The sequence below is a fragment of the Callorhinchus milii genome, unplaced genomic scaffold, assembly GCF_018977255.1.
Source record: "Callorhinchus milii isolate IMCB2004 unplaced genomic scaffold, IMCB_Cmil_1.0 Scaffold5, whole genome shotgun sequence".
Classification (NCBI taxonomy): Eukaryota; Metazoa; Chordata; class Chondrichthyes; order Chimaeriformes; family Callorhinchidae; genus Callorhinchus; species Callorhinchus milii.
Genome location: NW_024704746.1, coordinates 42,769,069 through 42,789,594, shown reverse-complemented (window position 1 = coordinate 42,789,594; position 20,526 = coordinate 42,769,069). Strand labels below are relative to the sequence as shown.

Genomic DNA, 20,526 nt, shown 5'->3' with positions numbered 1-20,526 from the left:
GTCTTCAAGTTAATAGCGTTCTGCATCCACTTTGAATGTTGGCATTGAGAGGATTTTTTTTAAACAAAGCAATGACTGGGTCTGAAATTAACTGGCTCTATCACTCCCTGATGCTGATGCCAGCAGTTGTATTTCTATCCCTGGGACCTGGTGATCAGTGCATGGCATGGCATGGAATGCTTTAAGAAAAACTTACATCTCAATCACTAACAAAAATGACAGCACTTTACTATCTATCACCACAGCTTTCTTTTTTCCTGCATGTTGCTGAAGAGTTAATGGATGTAAGATGGTTGCTTTTTTGTTTGCTTCTTTTCGCTAATGAGTAGCTGCCATGTGCTCACGTGTACTGGTTTAACCCTTTGAGTACTACACTTGCACTTGACCACGTGCACTTAAAATTTCCTGAGATGGTGCTTGCTATGTTATGCTACCAAATATTGTGAAGATATTATTATTGCGAAAGATAGGGATGATGGCTATTATGCCAAGGCCTCAGAAAAAAAAGTGTACATACCTAAATCTAACTGGGATTCACGAATGATCCTTTTATTTAAGCATCGCTACGTTATATACCTATATAGAACCATTGTACACAAAGGGTTACACCAAAAGTGCACTGTCTTCACCTCACTTGCTTCTCTCAATTCATTCATCTAACAATCTGTTGTAGACTTTGGTGTGTGATTGTTTTATTGCTGAAGTACATTAAGACGCTATGTGATGGGCGGGTTGTCCAAAAACGAAACCCTGTTCCTTTTTCCTTTATGTTTTTGTCTTGTCTTTGCAGCCTTTTGTTCAAGGAAGGATATACAAAGCCTTCCGTACACTTCGTAATAGACTACTCACTTCATGAGCTAAACCTCTAAATCACCAAATTAATGGTGTGAATAAACCAACCTGTCCATTTGTCTATAGAGATAATGGCAGAGTAAAGTAATGTGCTATTAATCTTGTTATTAACCTCGGTGTGGACATTATTGAGCACCGTTTTTTTAATGTATTGAAGATCTAGCACCATAACTGCTGTCATTTTAAACATATCAATCCTGGTCTGAAAGTAGATCACCTTACAAAAACAAAGGATTATTTTGGCCTTCATAATTTATATTTATTCATGATTTTTACACCGTTGAGACTTCATTTAAGTACTAAGGATCAGCCAAAGCTTTACAATCTAGTATGAACAATGTCATTAGATACGTTTCATTTCACTTTTATGTGAAAAGTTAATTGACCAAAACAATAACATGCATTTAGATTGTGTCTCTCTGTGGAAGCTTTTGATCTTATTTCAAGAGAAGCTATATTTTTGGTTTCATTGAAAATAATGAAAGTTTAGATCTTTCATCATTGTGCTTCTCCCTGAAGGAACAGTTCAAGTGAAAATCATTGCTAAACCAGTTTGGAATATATATTTTTTTCACTCGGAATGCTTCTAATTCCGGTTTAGGCTTTTGGTTAAACTTTTCCAATGAACATACAATCAAACTATCTGTTTTAAAAACGGAATGGAATTAATAATAATGATAAGCAATTCTTACATTTGATATAGAGCCTTTCACGTTGGGAAGATGTCTCAAAGCACTTCACAGGGTATACTGTGGAGTGTAGTGACTGTATTTTTGTAAGCAAGCACTTGCAAATTGCCAACAGAAATAAAAAAGCACAATGTGTGTCCCAGCGGGATTGAGAAGCACATTGAAATTCCCAGCAGAAATACTCCATTGACCTCTAAATGCTTGATATCTGTTTGATGCTTAAAATGAAGGTCGTGTGCTTTTTCCTTTGCACCTTGTGCTGCAGCATCAGTGCATGAAAACAGATGGTATTCACTTGTTCCTTCCCCCTTATCACTTTGTCACTTTAACTCACAGGCAGGTCTCCCTCCCTAACCCCCCCGTCAATGTCTGGTGGTCCTGTCCCCCTGGGTGCCAGGTCCACTCTGCTTCAAGCTGCTGCCCAGGGAAATGTCACTTTATTGTCAATGCTGCTGAATGAAGATGGAATTGATATGAATCACCTTGACCAGGACGGTTCCTCTGCCTTGTATTCTGCTGCTAAAAATGGATATACAGGTAAATTGCGTTGTTCAGTGTTCAGTTTCCAAATTGCAAACTTAAATATACTTGGCTATTTCTTGAAATAATAATAACAATAATAATCCTTGCATTTGGTATTGTGCGTTTGAATCAGGTGGATGTCTCCAAGTGCTTCACAGGATACACATATAAAGTGTAGTGACTGCGGGGTGAACACGACAACCCATTTGCCAAACAGCAATGTCCCACAAGCAGTCATGAAGTGAATGATCACTTTTGTTGGCGGGGAGTAGTGGGGGGCAGGGGAGATTGTTGACCAGAAAACCAGGAGAAACTCACTTTTCATTTTAAATTGTGCCTTGGGATCTTTAACGTCCACCTGAACAGGGGTGTGTGACCTAGGTGCAACATATGCCAAATAAATAAATAAATCCACGATTGCATAGGTTTGCGAGGTCAGCGCTGTGCGTAAAACCAACAGCTGCCCCCAAACACAATTGAAGAGTTTTACACAATTTTGCACAGTCAGCGCCATCTGTAAAAATACTGATTCTGTTCGGTCAACTGTGGGAGTTGAACGTTGGCCTCGGGGTCGAATCTAAGCCTTTGTATCGTGCTGTGCGTTATGCTTGCAGTCCAGCTAAATGTTAAAATGTTTTAATGGAGAATGCCAAAGAACAAAAAGTTCTCTAAACATCCTTTCAGAGGTTATAATCCTCTCTCTATCCCCATGACTCATGCATAGTAATGTAGGCACTTTCTGGTACCTCTTTTCTCCATATCCCTAAACACCCTCGTTTCCCATCTATCTCTGTATTTAACACCCTTTTAAATGTCTCATTCTGCATCTAGAGTCTTCTGGGATGGTGCATTGCACACTCACCAAGTCCTTAGCTTGAATATTCTCTGATCTTCCTTCAAACCATGCTTGGCTCTAATTTTGTCCTTTCCCTTTCCTTGAGCTCCTTGATGGTGTCAGGCTCACACGCTCCTACAACCTAAAATCGCTGACTTAAACAAGCATTGTGTTTTAAACAATTTACACACCTATAATTATATCAGCTGATCTCTTAGTTTGAGACTGGCTAATGAGCCGAAGTTAAGAATTTTGGGGTGGGAGGAGGGTAGTCAAGCAGGTTCCTGAGCCAGGCAGGTCTGCAGTACGCCAGGTCTTCAGCCAGCCTGGCTCATCAGCAGGACTTGGAGGGGCCGATCTAGTCATAGCCTGTAAGCCCACTTTACCTTAAAATTGCGTGCGTGGAGTTGTGGAAAATTTTTAAACTCGATCCTGATTTGGGAAGCTATTTTTCTACAGATCTTAAAAAGAACCAAACTCCAACTTTCCAAACAGGATTGAAGAGTTTTCCATAATTCTGCGCAATCTAATATTTTAAGGTAAAAAAGACCGTGCAGGCTAAGACAACGTGGAATTTCTGGTGGACTTTCTACATGTCAGTGTGACAGACTCCTGGTTTCCAGGAGGAATCACACTTTACAGTTCATTGTTACTGCTCCAATTATGAGTGCGTTTGAAGTCCTGGTTCTGTCATAAAACTAGTAAAAGATTTATTGCAACCTTTCATTTGTAGACAACTGGGACAAAAGCAATGGCTGAGGAAACACTTGGAGTTTGAATTTGTCCTGTGCGGCAACAGATTAAACACCATTGTCAGCACCTCACTATATATAGGGGCTTATTTCCAAATCTTCACCATTTCCAATTTGCAGTTAACTTTGGAATTGATGTTCTCTTTCTGATAAGTAATGACCTGCTTAGTTCGTGCATGTGTGTAAGTGTTACTAAACACTGAGACTTTGAACTCAAAGTCTAGTGATGTCACCCCAATTAAGTGGGGTGAGTGCTGCACTTTTCGAGGTACCTGTAGGCTGGACAAGTAGTGGGAAAACCTGCTGGACGGTGCTCTCAGTGACAATCTATGCAGTTTTAATTGATTAAACTCCACATTGCCCCAAAGCACAATGTGGGCTCCCCAAGCCTTGACACTCGCAAACTTGACCCGAATATTTACCGTAATTCGGTAAACGGGATGTGTTCTCCCGAGGGAGAGACTGCATATTCTATTCCAGACACAGGGAGATTTCCATTTGTCAGTGGCCTACATATGTGGAATTCTCCATCTGGTTTGGATGCTCTTTAAGCATGGTGATGTTTGAGGTACTCAGCTGACCCAAAAAGTTCCCCGATGTGCACCAACCATTTTCTAGATAATCTCTGTGTTACTGAACACTGAGGAGTTCTGAAAGCAGTTCAATCTGCCTTCACTCACTACTCCTAGCATGGTTTTTCATCTAGGAATAGAAAGTTTCTTTGTGGCCAACATATTTCCTATATTTTTCAGTGTAGAAATTTTAAGGTCATTAATTCACTGAGTATAGTATTCGGGCTACTTTGACGGTTGAGGTCATCTATTCCTGGCTTAAAATAAATGTGCAATACAATTTACATTTATATAGCTCCTTTCATGTAGGAAAGACATCTCAACACACTTTACACTGCTGGCAGGACACCTGAATTTGGGGTGGGAAAGATGATCGAAAACACAGACAAAGTGGTATATTTTGATACGTGCCTTGAATGAAGAAAGGAGCAGGTAGGAATAAAATAAAATAATTTATTCTTAGCTTAAAAATTCCTGTCTTAAATTTGATGGTAACTCTTGATAAATCCATGTTGGGACTTGGAATCAATTAGTCCAAGCTGACACGTCAATGCAGTCCTGGGGGTGTGTTGCATTGTTGGAGAGGCCGTCCTTCGGATGAGATGTTAAATAGAGGTCCCATGCAAGTATGTTAAAGATCCTATTGCAATATTTGAAAGGAGAAAAGTTTTTTAACCAATGTTCTAGCCAACAGTTCCCGAAAATAAAATTGGTCACTCACTCCCTGATTGTTTGTGGGACATTGCTATGTGCACTGGCTGCCATGTTGCACCCACAAAATACACTGCCAATCCATTTACAGTATATCCTGTGAAGTGCTTTGAGACATCTCAACGATGTGATGAGGCACTATATTAAATGCAAAGATTATCAGTATTATTATTGTTAGTTTTCTCTTTGACCGTGCCTTCAGCTTCCCTCTCGACTCTCTACCCCCTCCTCGCTCCCTTCCTTCCCTCCCCTCACCCTGACCATTTCCCCTTTGCTCCTGACCCAACTGTACAGCACCTTGGGACGTCCTCCCGACGTTAAAGGCGCTCTATAAATGGAATCTTGTTGGTGTTGTAGTTCCAGAGGCATTTGGAGCAAAAACCAAATGCCAGAGCATTCATTAAATATTCCTGATCGAAATGGGTTGTCCACAAAATATTTTCTGAATTGAACATTTCTTTGAAAAAGGAACATTTGCATGAAATAAATGTAAAGCTTTCTGATTCTATGCCGTTAACCTCTGTAACTGTCTAGCTCGACCTTTCCGTCGGTCCCTGTATATCTGTCTTCAAGTCCTGTCTTAAAACCTAACTATGGTCACCCCCTCTCCACTGTAAGCGCTTTGAGATGTTATTCTATATGAAGGGCACTGTACAAATCAAAGTTAAAGATGGCTCCTCTTCAGCTGTGGATTGACATAGGGATTGATCCAGTAGCTTCAGGATAAGGAGCCTCAAGCTAATTGAAGCGTTCAGTTCTTTGCCTTGTGCTTTAATTAGTTCTTTGTCCTTTATTCAGTCATGCTGGGTCACTGACTATTGGCATTAATAATTCACACCATGTAGGATTGGCCACCAGTGTCTAAATGCCACACATTGCTCTCCCACCTCCTTTGTTCAATTTCTACTGCACATTTAAAACAAAAGGGTCGGTCAAAGATTTGGTGATTGTGATGAATGTTGCTCGTTTAAGCAGACTCATTCGAGTGGATGTTAATCCTTTAGCACAACGCTGTTTCCGTAGCTTTCAGGATCCGCTCTTGCTGTGCTGTTGTTGGATCAGTCACGTGATTTTGTTGGAAACTAGTCTCTGTCTGAAAAAAAATCATTTGCTGATCCTTTTCAAACTGTTTGCTATAAACTGAGAATCTGGATCATTTTCACAGTTCTCTCTCTCTATCTCTGTCTCTCTTTCTCTCTCGATATCAATTTCATCATTCATCATAACAATACACTGGTCCGAACTAGTGAAGTATTTGAATATGCTGTGATGGTGGTACTTGTCCATTTCTGAATAGCTTTGCAAACACTTTTTAGAAGCTGGTGAAGTTGTACTCACTGACCTGTGTGGGCGCGACTTGAGGTAAACATGGATTACTTTCATGCTTCTATGACAAGCAAAAGCGTAAACAATAACTATGTTTGTAACCTGAAATGTGAAGGATGGTTGGTTAACTCGTCGAGTCTGGTACATAAAATTCAAGATTGAGGTTCTTACGTTCAGATCCCTTCATTGCCTCACCCCATCCTTCTGTGACCTCCTGTAACTCTACCGACCTGGCCACTCCCTCTGCTCAGCAAACATTGGCCTGTTTCATGTCCCCCACCGGATCTGTCCCACCACTGGTGAGCAGCCAATCTACATACCTCCACCCTGCTCTCTGGAATTCCATCCTGGAGTCCTTCCAGCTCGTCCCTTCACTCCCCACTTTAAAAGGCCATCTTAAGATTCACCTCTTCAAACCGTGCATTCGGTCAGCTTTCCTCCCCCACACGCACCTACAAAGCATTTTGAGACATCCTCAGGACATGAAAGGCACTGAATAAATGTAAATTGTAAAATTGTATTGTGTGAACAGAAAGGAATATTAATCAGACGGAAAGAAAAATCATGAAGGTTTCAATCACTGCAGTCTCGAGCTGTTCACCAGTGCAAATTCATCTCTTATCAACTACAGAGCAGTGTGATATTGATTGGGTCACAGGTAGTTGATTTATTTTTAAATCATAAAAAAATTACAAAGCAGAAGTAGTACATTCAGCCCACTGTGTCTGCAGTCTCCCCCCGCCCCCCCCTCCCACCACCCCCACCACCGAGATCCCAATCAGGCGTTTGCGTAGCTCCAAGTGAGGTAAACACACCATTTAGATTAATTTAACATAGATTTTAATTTGCCTTTTGTACTGTTACCAGCCAGCACTAATGGTAATTTCTGCTCAAGATTTTTAGTTCCCTTACTTTGGTGATTGGGAATCTGTCAGCACAGTGCATAACTATAAAAGACCACCAGTTTTTCAAACTTGTCATGACAAAATGCCTTTTTTAAATCATCATTATTAGTAGTAATTATATATCTGGCATTGGATATTGCCTCAGGGCACCTCACAGGATTTACCATAAAGTGTAGCGTCTGCGTATTTCGTAGTTAAGAACGCTTTCAATCAACATCCGTATTAATGCAATTACATGTTTCAGCAATATTGACTGAATAATACAATGTATTTCTGGCATTCTATAAAGGGCTTTTGCAATTGTAACCAACTTGCAAGGCAATTTCAGGTTGTTAATATAATTTATCTTTATGTACACTGGCAACATGCTGTTTTATTTTTTTTGCTCATGGGTTAGAGTACAAAATAAATTGGGAGGTACGAGGGAGAGAAATTCTTGCTTTGCATTCACCATTTTCGAAGCCTGACATGCCTCGTGCTGTATTGAAAACCTGCCTGAAGCTTATTGCAAGGCCTTATTGTTACATGTGTAATAATGTCTGCTGAAGCTAGCACTGATATATGTCTCTTTAATTTTCTTCAACCCATTTCCCTACAGACTGTGTAACATTGCTGCTGTCCTCAGGAGCACAGATTGATGCTGCTGAGAATAATGGATTCACGCCATTGTGTGCAGCTGCTGCAAACGGACATGTTGGGCAAGTACTTCTTGTAATAGTTTTTCAGTGTGCCGATGAACCCAACCTATGTCTCTCCTCTTGTGGCTCTGACCTCTTCAACGGCCCTCTCCCTCTCTCTCAAACTCCCCAAACCTTGGTGCCTGGTTCTATTCCCAGCTTTCCTTTCTCCCTCACAGCTGGTTTCTCACCAAGATCGCCTTCCTTCACTTATGCAACATCACCCTCCTCAGTCCCCACCTCACACTCAATACCTATAAATCTATCCATCCACCCATTGGTACCTCCTTATCTCTCTGGTCTCGAGAGCATTTTACCATAAGTTAAAAGAAAGTATCCAAACTCTGCACAGATTAGACAAGCTAGGGCTCTTCAGTCTTGAGAGATGATGATTCAGAGGGGACCTCATAGGAGGTGTATAAAAATTTAAATAGGATTGAAAAAGTAAACCCAGAGTAATACTTAGGATGCAACACGACAGTAGAACAGGTGGACATAGGTTCGGGGTTGTAAAGGGTCATTTCAGGGCAGATAGTAGGAAGGCGCTATACAAATGTAATGTTGTTGTTGTTATTCTTTATGCAGAAGTTAATCAATGACTGGAACATGTTGCCAGGAAAGGTGGTAGAGGCCTGGACAGTGGACTCATTTAAAAAGCATCTTGATGCAGTGAGTGGGAGGATGACAGGATGGGTGTTCAGGAGGGATCGGATGGGATGGGCCAAAAGGCCTTCTTCATTCAGACTGATCTTATCAGATCACTGATAGGGCAATATTTGGATTGAGTACGGTATTGAACACCCTTTCGTCTGAAGGACATTGATGCATTGGCAAGAGTTCAGAGGAGTGGAACCTAGGGCATAGCTGAATTTTTCAATGGAGAAAGTACAGGGGGACATGGATGTCAATGGGTTATCTGGCTTAATCTGAGAGCCCCAAACTGGAGGGCAAAGGTTTAACATTTAGAGGATTTTCTCCATTGCCAATCAGATCCAAAGTACTAAAGGAAGTGGCCGGTTGTCGTTGACTTTGGAGATGGAACGAATGGAATGCAGTCCACGATAAGCTACCTGTATAGCTTGTGGAAGGAGTGGGCATAATGGACTGAATGCCCTTTCCTCACTCACAGCTTCATGTTTAAGATCCAAACATGTACCCAGTGAGTTACACTCAATGGTTCTATTTCAGTGTTTGAAATAGTTCATTTTACTTCTAAATTTCAATGACCATGTCTTTTAGCATCTCTGCAACTTGATTTTTTTATTGTAAAATAAATTTGGATGATGAATGTATAATTTTAAATTAGGTGCCATGTTTACCCTCATAACAGCATTCACTTTATTTCTAATTAACCTCATTCTGTAGAGGCTTTTCTTCTATAATCGATTTCTCCCCCACCCCCCGCAAAAATAAACCCTATATAAACGTGAGTTGTTTTAGTTAACAATGGTATTTTTTTCCTAAATCTAAGTTATTTTCTAATCTCACCTCTTGACATCCCACAAGTGAGCAGGAGGTGTGTGATGACTCTGATGGACTTGTGCCAGAACTGCTCAGTACTAAGTCTCGGGAGATGCCTGAACACTAGGATGACTCACTTTCTCTTCCCCTCACCCCCACCCCAATCCGTCTAGTTTGTGGGAAACCATCTGGCAGCCACACACTACCTCCCTGTGGTGACATGCCGTGAGGTTGAGAGCTCTATATGTGGAGATTTGTGGATCTAAACCCACATCCTTCCACTATTGCACAGTGTTTAGGGATTCTATCACCGCAGAACCATCTCATACTGTAGCAGTATTTCTGGCGAGCAGAGAAAGGAATTGTTGTTAAACTTACACAACCTGTTTGGAGTCCTGTAGCTCAGTGGTTAGAGCACTCGCCTCGCAAGCAAGTGATCTGGGTTTGTTTCCCAGCAGGGCGAAATGTTGGTCAAGTTTCCTTACTCCACATGCCTCTGTTTACCTGGCAGTAAGTAGGAACCCAGTTGTTAGTTGATTGGCAGATCGCTTTTCCAGGGATAATAATCTCTCAAACAAAAAAAGCGATAATAATTTGGTCACTCAATTCACGACTGTTTGCGGGACACTGCTGTACACAATTGGCTGCCGCGTTTCACCCACAAATATACAGTTAATTCACTTTACAGTATATTCTGTGAAACGCTTTGAGACGTCTAGAAGACGTAAAAAGCGCTATATCAAATGCAAGTATTATTTATTATTATTATTATCAATTCTGGCATGTGATTTAATGTTGTTTATTTCCCACCTTCACCTTTGTAGGTGCACTAAGGTGCTTACTACTTACGGTGCAAGCATAAACCATGCTGGTGAAGAAGGCCTGACTCCTCTGTATCTGTCGTGTGTAAATGGACACACTGAATGTACTTTTACCTTACTGGAAGCTGGAGCTGATCGTAACACAGTGACCAGTGTAAGTACAGGAACTATAGGCCATAGAAGCAGGTACATTGATTCATTTTTTGATGACACAGCATACGACTCACTTTAAAATGCGAACAGCTGTCAAGAGGAGCATATCAGGAGAAGAGAGATCCATTGAGAGCCCGGGGATAGCAAGGAAAGAAGAAACAGAGTAGATCTAATAAGAGAACTAGGCCTCGGAGAAGACAAGACAGGAAAGAGAATGTACAAGAATCAGGAGCATTAGCCCCCAGGGATCAGCTGTTAGACAGTTGCTGGTAAACAACTAAGTGAATATGGTGATCGCCGGTGGGAGAAGTGAAATTCCCAACAAGAATTGGAATTGTGTTTGACCCGTTGCTCATTTTAGATCCTTTAGCACCACACACTGTTCAGTGCTGCATCGCTTCCTTTAATATGCTGCCGTGTGAATCTCACGGCGGATTCCTGACACTCCTGTTGACACAGTTCACCTGGAGCTCAAGCGTCAAAATCATTTTCTAGTGACAAGGGGTAGGTGGTTGCAAAAGGCGCTAAATATAGATTTTTCGGCTGTTTGAACAGTTGGTGCAGCTTTGTCACAGCTAATGACAGTGCGGGAGGGAATGACCTGCTTACAATATCCAGAATTCTTCGTCGCCATCTCCATTACACAGGCAAGCAAACCATCCAACATACGGCGGCAGCGAACAGGCAATGAAATGATGAAAAGCAGCTGTATAATGTAGGTCAGCATTGGTGAGGAAGGGACCTCGTTCTGCTGCTCTAGTGCAGTGATTATCGGCTTCAGGGCGTTTTTTTTCTCTGTATCACAAAGGCCACACCGCGCTTCTGATCGAATTCAAAACTCTGGTTGACAACGCTGCTAAGTTAGGACGCTAAGCATCCCATGTGAACAGCATCTGTCGGTTGTAAGAGATCAAGGACACTGTTGCAATGGTGATTTAATAGTTTCAAGTATTTCCATCTGCAGAAGGGGAGATTGGGTGTGGGGGGGGATTTGGTACAGTGCGAGAGAGAGAGTGCATGTGTGATGGAGACATTAATGTGGACTGCAACTCCACAAGCTAAGTGTGTTCTCTGAAGCTAACATTTTAGAATCATTGATTAAGGATGTGGTAGTGCGGTATTTAGGGGAGCACAATATAATTAGGCCAAGTCAACATGGCTTTACAAAAAGGAAGTCATGTTTGACAAATCTCATAGAGTTTTTTGAGGATATTTCGATTAAACTAGATAAGGGTGAATCAGTGGATGTGGTCTATTTGGACTTCCAGAAGGCATTCAATAAGGTACCGCATAAAAGGTTAGTCCAAAAGATAAGGGCCCATGGAATTATTAACTTGGATTGGGGAATAGTTAACGGGTAGGAAACAAAGAGTAGGGATAAACGAGTCCTTTTCAGATTGGCGGGATGTGACTAATGGAGTGCCACAAGGATCAGTCCTTGGGCCTCAGCTATTTACCATCTACATCAACGATCAAATTAATATATCTAAATTTGCGGATGACACAAAACTAGGAGGAAGTGTCAACACAGAGGACGACATTAAAAAATGCAGCGAGACATAGATAGGTTAGGTGATTGGGCAGGTAGGTGGCAGATGAAGTATAATGTAGGGAAGTGCGAAGTCATCCACCTAGGTAGCAAAAACAGTAGAGCGGGTTATTTTTTAGAAGGGGAGAGATTGGAATGTGTTAGAGTCCAGAGGGACTTGGGTGTCCTTGTACACCAATCACAGAAAGTTAGTCTGCAAGTGCAGCAAGCAATCAGGAAGGCGAACAGTATGTTAGCATTCATTATGAAAGGATTAGAGTATAAGGGTAGGGAAGTCTTGCTTCAACTATATAGGGTCCTGGTGAGACCACACCTGGAATACTGTGTGCAGTTTTGGTCTCCTTATTTAAGGAAGGATGTACTTGCCTTGGAGGGGGTGCAGCGTAGATTTACTAGGTTAGCACCAGGGATGAAGGGGATGAGTTACGAGGATAGGCTGACCAATTTGGGCCTATATTTTCTAGAATATAGACGAATTAGAGGGGATCTTATAGAAACTTATAAGATTATCAAAGGGCATGATAGAGTAGATAGTGGGAGATTGTTTCCCCTGGTCGGAGAAACTAAAACCAGGGGTCACAACCTTAAAATCAGAGGAAGAACTTCTTCACTCAAAGGGTGGTGAATGTATGGTACTCACTACCCCAAAGGGCTGTTGATGCTCAGTCCTTGAACATATTCAAGACTGAGATAGATAGATTTCTTATTGCAAAAGGGATTAAGGGATATGGGGATACGGCAGGGTTAAGTTATTAGCTGGAGTTAGATTAGAAGATCAGCCATGATTGAATGGTGGGGCAGGCTCGAAGGGCCGAATGGCCTACTTCTGTTCCTACATGTTATGTTATGTACCTCAAAGGGGATATTTGAGTTCCAGCTCCTTAAAGATCAAGTTGCCAAGGAAATATCTGCCAAAGTAAACAGCACCCAGAGTCACCTAACCAGTGTTGGTCACTCCAAGCATGAGCTACTTTGGGAGTTGCTCAGCGTTGCTCTGAGTACTTTTTCCATGAAAAGTGTAGAAGGCAAATCTGTAGGGATGAGCTGCTCATGTACAGAAAGTGCGATTTGACTGCCTTGCTCGGAGCTTTGTGTAATGTTGCTTCTCAGTAGAGCAGCTGTTTGCAGTCTACATCAATTGCTAAATAATTGGCCAACTATCAACACCATATCTTTGGTGCAGTGTAAAATGCTGACTAAATATTGTTTACATTAGTTTTTTTGCAGCTATCCTATTTCAATATACAGTGTTTTCAAGATGTATATCCTCCAGGCAATTGAAAATGTCATTAGGAAGTGCTGTGGTGTAAGCCAGCCGTGCTTGAAAAACCATTTAAATCTTCAATCATAATTCCAATTCAGTATCTTGTGAAATGCTTTATTTTAAATTGGAAATTAAATTATAATTGTACTTCAGCCACTCCTGAGGCAACTACCTTAAGTGACTTGGGGAGCAGGGATTTGCTTCCTGGAAGTTCGATTCATTGTCCCTGTAAGAGAAATGTGATACAGGAAAAGGATGCGGTTTACTCACCACCTTCTCTCAGATACATTCATTCTTTTTTTCATCCCTGTAATCTCACAGGCTCGAAACTCCATCCTGTCTCAGTTTTAAAGATTATTTTCATCGTAAAATTGAAGACATTTGCATAATTATGGGCAATTCTTTGATTTATTCCTAAATTGGAAGCTGTTTTTCCGTAGTTCGCTTCTTTCAAAAAAAGAATCTGGCATCCAAATTGAGATTAAATTCGCGAATTTTCCATCAATCCAAAGCAGGCTGCAGGCTCAGACGAGGTGACATTTTGGGTCACAGAGGCCTTGATTCTAAGGGAAGATTAAACTGTTCGACAAATTTAATTTTTAAATTTTTAATTTTGCCTGTTAGTCAAGACTTACTTGTCTTTTGCAAGACCATAACTTGTCCAGGGTTGCTATTTAGTGTCTACCTATGTAGTGCCTGTTGCTGAATTCTCCCATTTAGGATCTTACACTCAACGTGGCTTTCTACACATTTGAGGTTAAATTAGCAGCTATGAGATAATGAAGATATTTGGAAATTGTGCATGTGAATCCAATTAAACTTGTTATTTAGCCTTATAATGCACGTGGGCCATTTCTTGTTTAAATGATAATGCAACATGACATTGAGATAACAAACTCGCTGAACTAAAATCAAAGATTTCCGTTTTTTCTCTCTCTCTGTTTCTCCTTCAGGATGGCTGGACACCCTTCCATGCAGCTGTGAATTCTGATCACATAGATTGCCTGAAGCTTCTCATGTATCACCAAGTATCTGGGGACAGAAGGTTGGTGGATGATTCAGAGCACAAATTGGGCTCCATTACCCCTGAATGTGCAGAAGGGAGCTATAAATCCAGAGCAGAACCTATGGTTTCAGCCGACTTAATAAACCATGCTGACAAAGAAGGCTGGACCGCTGCCCACATCGCCGCTTCTAAAGGGTTTAAGGTCTGTTGGTAATGTTATATTGTGGCAGAGCAACTCTGATAAAGTTCCTTTAAAAAGAAAACATCATGCCTCCATGTGTGTCAGGTAGCACTCTCGCCTCTGAGTCAGAAGGTTATGAGTTCAAGCCCCGCGTCGGGACTTGGAATCACATCATTTAAGATTATACTCCAATGCAGTGCTGGGGAATTGTTGCATTGTTGGAGGTGCTGTCTTTCCGATGAGACGTTAAACCGAGATCCTGTCTGCCTGTTCAGGTGGATGTTAAAGATCCCGCGGCACTATTCAAAAAGAGAAGGGAGTTTCTCCCTCCCGGTGTCCTGCCAACAATCCCCCAAAATAAAATTTGTCACTCACTTCATGGCTGTTTGTAGGACATTGCTATGTGCAACTGGCTACTTTCCTTCCAGGACATCTTAAAGTGCTTTGCATGATATATTTTAAAGCCAGTTACTGTCTATTTTGTAGGCAAACACAGCAGCCAATTTGCACACAGCAATATCCCACAGACAGCCATGAAATGAATTGATTCATTTTATTTGGGGGTGTGTTCCTTTGAGTAAAGATATATTTCTTGTTATCTATCTTGAAGTTGTCCTTTGCAACCCAGCAACAACAACAAGAAGATTACATTTGTATAACGTCTTTCACGTTGGGAGGACTTCCCAAGGCGCTGGACAGTGTACAGCATTTCAGACACGACCTGGGGTCAGGGAGGGAGAAGGGAAAGGAGGGGGCGAGGCGGAGTGATTGGAATTCCAGAGGTTGGGGGCAGAGTGGCTGAAGGCTCTCCCGCCAATGGTGGGATGGGTGGGTCTTGGGACGTGGAGCAGGCCGGAGCCGGCTGAGGGGAGGGAGTGGGTGGGTTGGTAGTGGGTTAGAAGGTTGCAGAGGTAGGGTGGGGCGAGGCCATGGAGGGCTTTGTAGGTGAGGACCAGGATCTTGAAGTGGATTCTCTGAAGGTTAGGGAGCCAATGGAGTGCATGTGTCAATGCATGTGTCCTCTTGTTTTGCTGTCTCAGGGCATCCAAAATTATGCTTCTGATAAATGTCCTGTCGAAGTAAGATTCAGATTCCCTTGACGACTAGGTCAGTGGATTTACCAACGAATGAAGATTCAAACCCATTAAAATTTGAAGCTTCTCTGCTCGGTTGATGCTGAATAATACAACAGTGATGTTATGTTACAGTGAAGGACGGTGTACTTTGGTATGCAGTCTCTCAGGGACTCACCATTGCCATTACGTAGTGACTGCGCTGTCTTGGCTTTGTGTTCTGCGGAGGCATTGCGTTGCAGTTTGGAAGTTGCCTCCTCATGGGGGAAGGGAGACCCATGTTCAAGTCACAGCCACTCTCAAACGCCTTGCTCTGAAGAGCTGCACAGCCTTTCGTGCTGGTTGACATCCAGCTTCTGATGTGGGAGGGAGAGCGTGGAAGCTGACAAGTCTTTGCTATCAGTGGATAGGGTGCTTACAATTTTGCTTTATGGCTTCACTTCTCGTATAATGAGTGGCAATAATCAAATGCGGCTGGGATCATTAGTTTGTACATGTATGCTAACATTCTCCCGCCCACAGTGCTAGCCAGTGACTGTTACAGGCAAGTACAACTCGTAAAACTCACCACATTTCACGATTGAATTAATTCTGTTGTCTATCTTCTATATGCTGCTTTTGCAGCATTAAAATTAAGTGTTTGTAGTGTAAACATTGATGCTGATACACGGATAAGTGCTTTCAATTTGCACTACAACCACTTAATTTTAACACTGCAAAAGCAGCTCATCTGAAATAGACAATGGCATAATTCCAGTATGAATTGAAGTGAATTTTACAAGCAGTCCTCCTCTGTAACAGGCGCTGGCTCACACTGTGGATGCTAACAATTGCCCTCATTAATGGGTATGCTTTATAATTTAAAGGCTTGATCTATGCTGATGTTTTTGTAAACTTCTCTTACCCCTTTCTTCCTGGCCAACAACCTTCCATACAAAATCAGTCATTCACTTCAAACACACAGTCACCGCACTTTACATTAAAATCCTGGGAAGCTCTTTGGACATTTCAGTGATGTGGTAAAGTTCTGTATCTAACGCAAGGATTATTATAAATAACCCCCTGTTCTTTTTAATTCTTAGCATCTCTATACTGTGGGCAGGGGGAGAGAAGGAAGAGGAAGGAATTTTTTCTGGTACTAGTGCCAGAAATATATTCTGATGGATAAATAACTCTGTGTATAAACAATGTATTGTTCCCTTAAAAAACAGTCGGCCTTTTTTTAAAAAAATTAAGTGATGAACAGTGACTGAGCCCTCTTCAGCAGTACAAAATCGTGACTTTCGATCGCATGTTTGTGAAAGTAAAATGTGAGCAACAAAATCCTACCCTTTTTCCACCCACACAGTGCAGTGCAGGTTTGTTCAGAGAGGACTGCTTATAAAATTCACTGCAACTAATGACACTGATGTGATTCCAATCTTGTTATCAGTGGTGGGGACTGCACCACATGACTAGGTCCCAAAAGCTGCTTTCTCCTCCAACCCATTCCCCAACCCTCCAATGGTGATAAAATGAATGGTCTTAATCCAAACAGTTCATTAAAGATAATTGTATGGAAATGCTAAGTAAGTATCTGTAAGAAAAGTACGGCATTTGAAACTCTGCACAGTGACTGGGTATGGCAGTATTTTCCTCTGAAGGTTGGGTTAATATAAGTCACATGTTGTATTCATTTTCTTCCTCGTCATTTGTTAACAAAACCTTTCACTTTTTTTGTCTTTATTATTGTTAAATTGAGAGTTATTTAGTGATATACTGAGCATATATTTCTACTCTTGGTCCCCAACCACCTCAAGGCTGAAGTGTGTTTATACTTGGAAACTGGTTGCTCTCTGGTGTCCTGCTCAAGTGGCCATTGTTCAATATGTGAGCCTTGGCAGTGAGTGTCGGCAAGTCATTCAATTGTGGTGGGCGTCACAGCAAAGTCTGACATCTTCTCACCCAGCTGTTCCCCTCCCCCAAACACATATGTGCAACCAATTGAGGGACTTGAAGCTAGTTTTCTCCTCACTAATCCATACTCGCTCGTTCGAACAAGGAACCCTCGCTCTAACCAGCGAGCTCCCAGGCTGGGAGCTGCAGCTGTTTCCACTGCACCATTGGAACTGTCATCCTTTCACAGTGTAACTGGCGATCATACATAGAGAACACCATATGGCTCCCGAGTGGTGCCTTGATAAGACAGAACACATTGATGAGGAAGCACCAAGTGTACTGCAAGGCATTGGGGCATCAGACCATCCGTCTGTTTCTAGCCGAAAGGTTAGCTTACTCATAAAACAGGAGCTTTGAAAACAAACAGGAGGAAAATCTAACTGAATGCCACAGTTCAGCTTACAGCATTATTCTGGCAACTCATTTAGATCATGTTTTAAATGTCACAGGCATGTCCTTACTGACAAGCACGTGTACCCGTGTAAGTGCTTTCAATTTATTTACAGCCAAAGCACTAAGAGTGTCACAGCACCCTGTACAAACTACGCAATGGCACAATTCCACATCAGTTCGATTGAGTTTTACAAGCAGCCCTCTCTTGTTAACAATTGCTAGTTGTGCTGTGTGGGTGAGAAGAGAGCAGGATTGTGTGGCTAACATTTTACCTTTATTAACGGCCACCTGGCAGTTGATGATTTGAACCCAAAAGACTTTTTCAGTTCACAATTCAACTTGACTATCGTTTTACTCCAGTGTGTTTGGAAATGCTCCCTTAAAGAATTCAGTCAGTTGTTCCTTATCCACGTTCTTTCTCTAATGGTCACATTTTAAACAATGGTGTGCTACCTCTTTTGTGTTCTCCCCCCCCCCCCCACCCCCTTCTCCAGCATAATAAGTGAACAGGTGAACTGCTGTACTTCCTTTGCCTGGAGCAGGGATACATACTAGAACAGCACAGGTTAACTCTTGCTGTGTGCCTGATATGATTGGCACTTTCAATGACCTTATGAGATCGGTGAACCTTTACCGACAGATGCTGGCTTGTGCAACACAAGACAGCCTCCTTCTTATGAATTTTGCTAATAAGTAGGGTATAATAATAAATAATTAATGTCTACAATATTTATGGCACCTTATCACATTGTCAAAACATTTCAAAACGCTTCATGGGGTTTACCATGAAGTGTAATGACTGTATTTTGAACAAGGCAGCCAATTTCCTCGCACCAAACAGCCAAGAAGTGAATGACCAAATCTATTTGGGGGATTGTTAACTAGAAAACAGGGAAGAAACATCCTTCTCTTTTTGAATAGTGCCATGGGATTTTTAACATCCATTCAATCAAACAGACGGGATTTGTTTTAATGTCTCATCTGAAGGACAACAACTCCGACAATACAGTGTTTTCTCCAGGGTTGCATCAGAGTGTCAGCCAAGACTATGTCTCGAAGTCCCGATGTGGGGCTTGAACCCACAACTGTTTACCCAGGACCGATTTGTCCTCATCTTTTTGTTCTTTTCACTCTGATAAATGCCCTTTGCTGAATTATTAAATTTCACATATGGTGAGCTTTAGAAATGTGTAGCTAACTTAATGTGTCAAAATCTGCAGTATATTAAATGTGTTTCTCGACCTACATTTGGACTGCTTTATCGCGTAAAAATTAGCTAACATAAATCTATGGTTGCAGGAGAAAACTCTTCTGAAAACATGCAACAAAAAGTGCACACCTCGGAGAGTATTAATTTATTAACCTGTGTTTCAGTAAGACGGAAGGTTCTTGATGAATTGGCTGCTTTTTGTTTCTCATTCAAAATTACAGAATTCGAAAATGTCATAAATTCTTCCAAGTGCCAAAGAAAGAATTAGAATTAAAAAGTAACCCTTTTAACAATTCCATAAGGAAGCACAAATGGAAATGTTCAAGCCATTTTCCATCTTGAATCTGATTCTTTTGTAATTGGTGTCAATTACAATTACAATTACTCTGTTATTGTAATTGGTGTCAGTTTTGCTGGAATTTTAATACGATGCAGTTTACATTTACATTGGCGCCTTTCATGTAGGGAGAACACCCCAAGTGCTTGACAGTTCTGGCCGGACTCTGGTGCAGAGGATGGAAGCTGAGTGGGAGGGAGGGGTGAGGAGGGGAACAATGACTGAAAGCACGGTTTTAAGTGTTGTTATATCAGAGCAGAGAGGCTATGAGATACGATAAATGATTAGAGAAACTAAGGCACTTCAGTCTTGAAAAGAGGGATATGAAAGAGGACCATATTAAAGTATAGACAATGCTAAGTGGGACAAAGAAAGTAAATAAAGAACAATTTTATTTAGGCATACCAAGTCAGTAGGACAAGTTCAGGGTTATGATGGGAACATTTAGGACAGCCATTGAGTACTATATCTTTACACAAAGGATAACCAACAACTGGGATGGTAAAAAGAATTCAACCAAATCTAGTTTCCACTTGTTAAGCCAATTGAAGGGTGGAAATTAAATGAATGAAAAGACAATAATGTGTCACAGTCTTGGGAAGCAGGTTGCATCCAAGGTTCCCAAACAAGGAGTTCCAAATGTTCTCTCTGGTGCTGGGCAAAGCAATTGGCCATTTCTCATATGTGAATTTTGTCAGTGAGCATCATTGGATTTTTCAACCAAAGGGATCATTGCTGTCAGTTTGTTCCTGTACTTCTCTACAAGGGCTCAATGGAGAGTGATCAGCTGTGCAACTGGCTGATTGACCCTTTACTTACCTGGGAAATTGCATCCCTGTCAGACATCACCTTAGTACAGACTGCTGACTGAGCTTGGGCTCTCCTGGTTTTCATGGCTTGGCTACTCACCCAACTAGCTTGCAGAGAAAATGCACACACACTGCTAGGATTGGAGTTTTATTTTGTACTGACTTGTTTTCTCTCTCTCCCCCCACCCCCACTCTTCTCTACTTTAGAACTGCTTAGACGTGCTCTGCTGGCACAGTTGCTTAGAACCAGACAAGAAAGATAAATGTCACCGAACAGTGCATGATGTGGCCACAGATGACTGCAAGCATTTACTGGAGAACTGGAGTGAGTATCGCTTATTTAATGTAGACCGTGAGCACCAAGAATGTGGTGTAGGAGTGTAGCCCAGATACTGCAAAAATAGTTATCTCAAGCTTTGTCTTTCTTATCCAACTGAACTATCTGTGTTGAGTTACCTACCCACTGCCGCAATTAAACGACGCTTGCTGG

The 20,526-nt window shown here is 41.6% G+C and overlaps 1 protein-coding gene across 1 annotated transcript in view; it reads left to right on the top strand.

The window, feature by feature from the left end:
* Positions 1-20,526, top strand: part of cttnbp2 (cortactin binding protein 2) — a 123,158-nt gene that overhangs the window by 66,310 nt on the left and 36,322 nt on the right. The window contains 5 exon segments of the mRNA XM_042334898.1: positions 1,878-2,078; positions 7,763-7,862; positions 10,127-10,277; positions 14,043-14,297; positions 20,244-20,361. Coding sequence (XP_042190832.1) covers positions 1,878-2,078; positions 7,763-7,862; positions 10,127-10,277; positions 14,043-14,297; positions 20,244-20,361 — 825 coding nt within the window.